At 35.0% G+C, this 2000-nt stretch overlaps 1 protein-coding gene across 1 annotated transcript; it reads left to right on the forward strand.

Moving 5' to 3' along the window:
- Positions 1-103: 103 nt before the first annotated feature.
- CBG25088 lies at positions 104-1693 on the forward strand (the record flags this gene model as incomplete). The annotated part of the gene is made up of 5 exons (XM_002648655.1): positions 104-212; positions 473-651; positions 722-927; positions 973-1150; positions 1628-1693. Coding segments are annotated over 5 exons (738 nt in total), but the record flags the coding sequence as incomplete, so codon positions are not given.
- Positions 1694-2000: the final 307 nt, after the last annotated feature.

The raw sequence follows: 2000 nt of genomic DNA on the forward strand, positions 1-2000 counted from the left end.
AAGAAAGAACACTGTGGTGTAAAGTGAAAATACCTTTCATTTGCCTCGCTTTCATTTACTTCATTTGTCTTTTCGAGACGAATCATTCTTTTTGTTTTCAGAAAAATGGATACAGTGGTACCTGCTCCGAATGCTGCTACAATTGAAAATGGGACAGCGAACAGTGGATATTTTACACCAAAAGGGTATCTCAATCAGAATATTGTCAAAGAGTAAGTTTTCTTTTCCAAAAACGTTTTGGCTTGAAATTGTGGAATTTAGAAAATGCTGAAGCACCGAACGGGAAAAAAGTGATTCATATTTTTTCCAATAATCCTAGTTGTTCTTTCTCCTCTATCCCTCGCTCAATTTATATGTATTTTGATATTTGCAGAATGGGAAAAAATATGGAGGAGAAAGCTTCCGAAAGGAATGTGGGAAGAAAAATGTGATTTTCCATATATAACTTTCAAATATCTTTCATGATTTTCAGAGAATACAAGCAAAATAGAGTCAATTAGATATGAATACAATGTTGGGTATTTTGACAAACAAGTACAATTGATGAACTGGATAATTCAAATGTTTAGATTTTCTGGGGAAAAAATTGTAGTGGCTATTCAAAGAAACTCCAAAGAGCGATTTCTATTCAGAAATAGGTTAAGGGTTACGGTAGCTAGAAGAAGTATCTGATTTTGGGATCGGAATCATTGAACAATTTTTCTGGACCAAAAAATCGGAGCTATGGAAGAGAAATGCTGGTGGCCGTCGTGACTATGTCCCCATCCACGATGCCTCGATTCCCTATCCTGCTCATTGGCCAACAGATCTCATCCACTTTATCAATGCAATGCTGAAATTCGACAAAGAAAAACGTTTAGTCGGATTGGAAGCAATCAAAAAGCATGCATACACAGAACGAATAGATTTCAAAAGTGTTTTCGAAAGGTAAATTACAATGTTCTCTTATCTTCATAATCCATTTTTGTTCAGAAAGCCAGCACCAGTATTTATTCCATGTAAAGAGGGTCTCAACTGTGATCCGATGTATGAACTTGAGGAGCGAATTTTAGTTTCAACACCGATTCATCGACGAAGAACTAATCATAATAATAGCTCGGGGCGGAGCTCCAGTGAACCACAGAATGCCGCGTTGGTTGAGGTGTCCAAGGTTTGTTAATAAGGGGAAAAGGAGATGTGGCGAAGGGTTATTCAGAAATTCTAAAGTTTTGATCTTCTATTTTCTGAAATTCGTTCTGAAGCCTTGTCGTAGTTCCAAAAACCGTAAAATCTCTAAAAAAACGTTTGACTCTGCCCGTCAACTTCGAGTCATATTTTCTCGGTTCCTGTGAAAGGTATCAAAAATTTGTAAACTAGCAAAATATTGGTGACATTACGATAAACAATTTATAAGTTGACAACTTTTTGAAATCTTTCACAGAAATTGAGATAATCGAGATCAAAAAGTTGACGGTCAGGGACGGTCAGGATCTTTTAAAACCATACAAAAAACTTTGGATTCTGAAATTTTAAAATAGCAGAATTTTTCGTTTCTAAACTACTTTGAACACCAAATCTAGATTTTTCTCAAACTTATCCCAAATCTATTTTTTAAAATTATTCAACTGTTAAGTTTTAAATGTTTCAGGCATTCATCGACTTCTCTCGTCACAACATGAAAATCGAACCAAACGGAGTTTGTAGATCCAATTAGTTCACTTTTTCTTGTTTTCTCTCCTTTCAATTTCTATTCCATAACATTGATACGGTTCGAAATTAATTGTTGTCTACAAAGAAAGTAATAATATTTAAATAAAGAACATTTAACATGATTCTCCATTTCTCGTCCTGTTCATCAATTTCCGGTCCCTATGTTGGAGCAAATATTTGCACTGATGAATCACTAGAGAGCAGGAGCACAGGACAATTAGACAATTGGACTACCTTTTCTTCATTTGTCTTCCTTAGAACAATTCATTCATTTCTTATTCTTCATTTTCAGAGAAATCTTGTCTGGAAAA

The sequence above is a fragment of the Caenorhabditis briggsae genome (genome assembly GCF_000004555.2).
Source record: "Caenorhabditis briggsae AF16 supercontig from assembly CB4, cb25.NA_412, whole genome shotgun sequence".
Classification (NCBI taxonomy): domain Eukaryota; kingdom Metazoa; phylum Nematoda; class Chromadorea; order Rhabditida; family Rhabditidae; genus Caenorhabditis; species Caenorhabditis briggsae.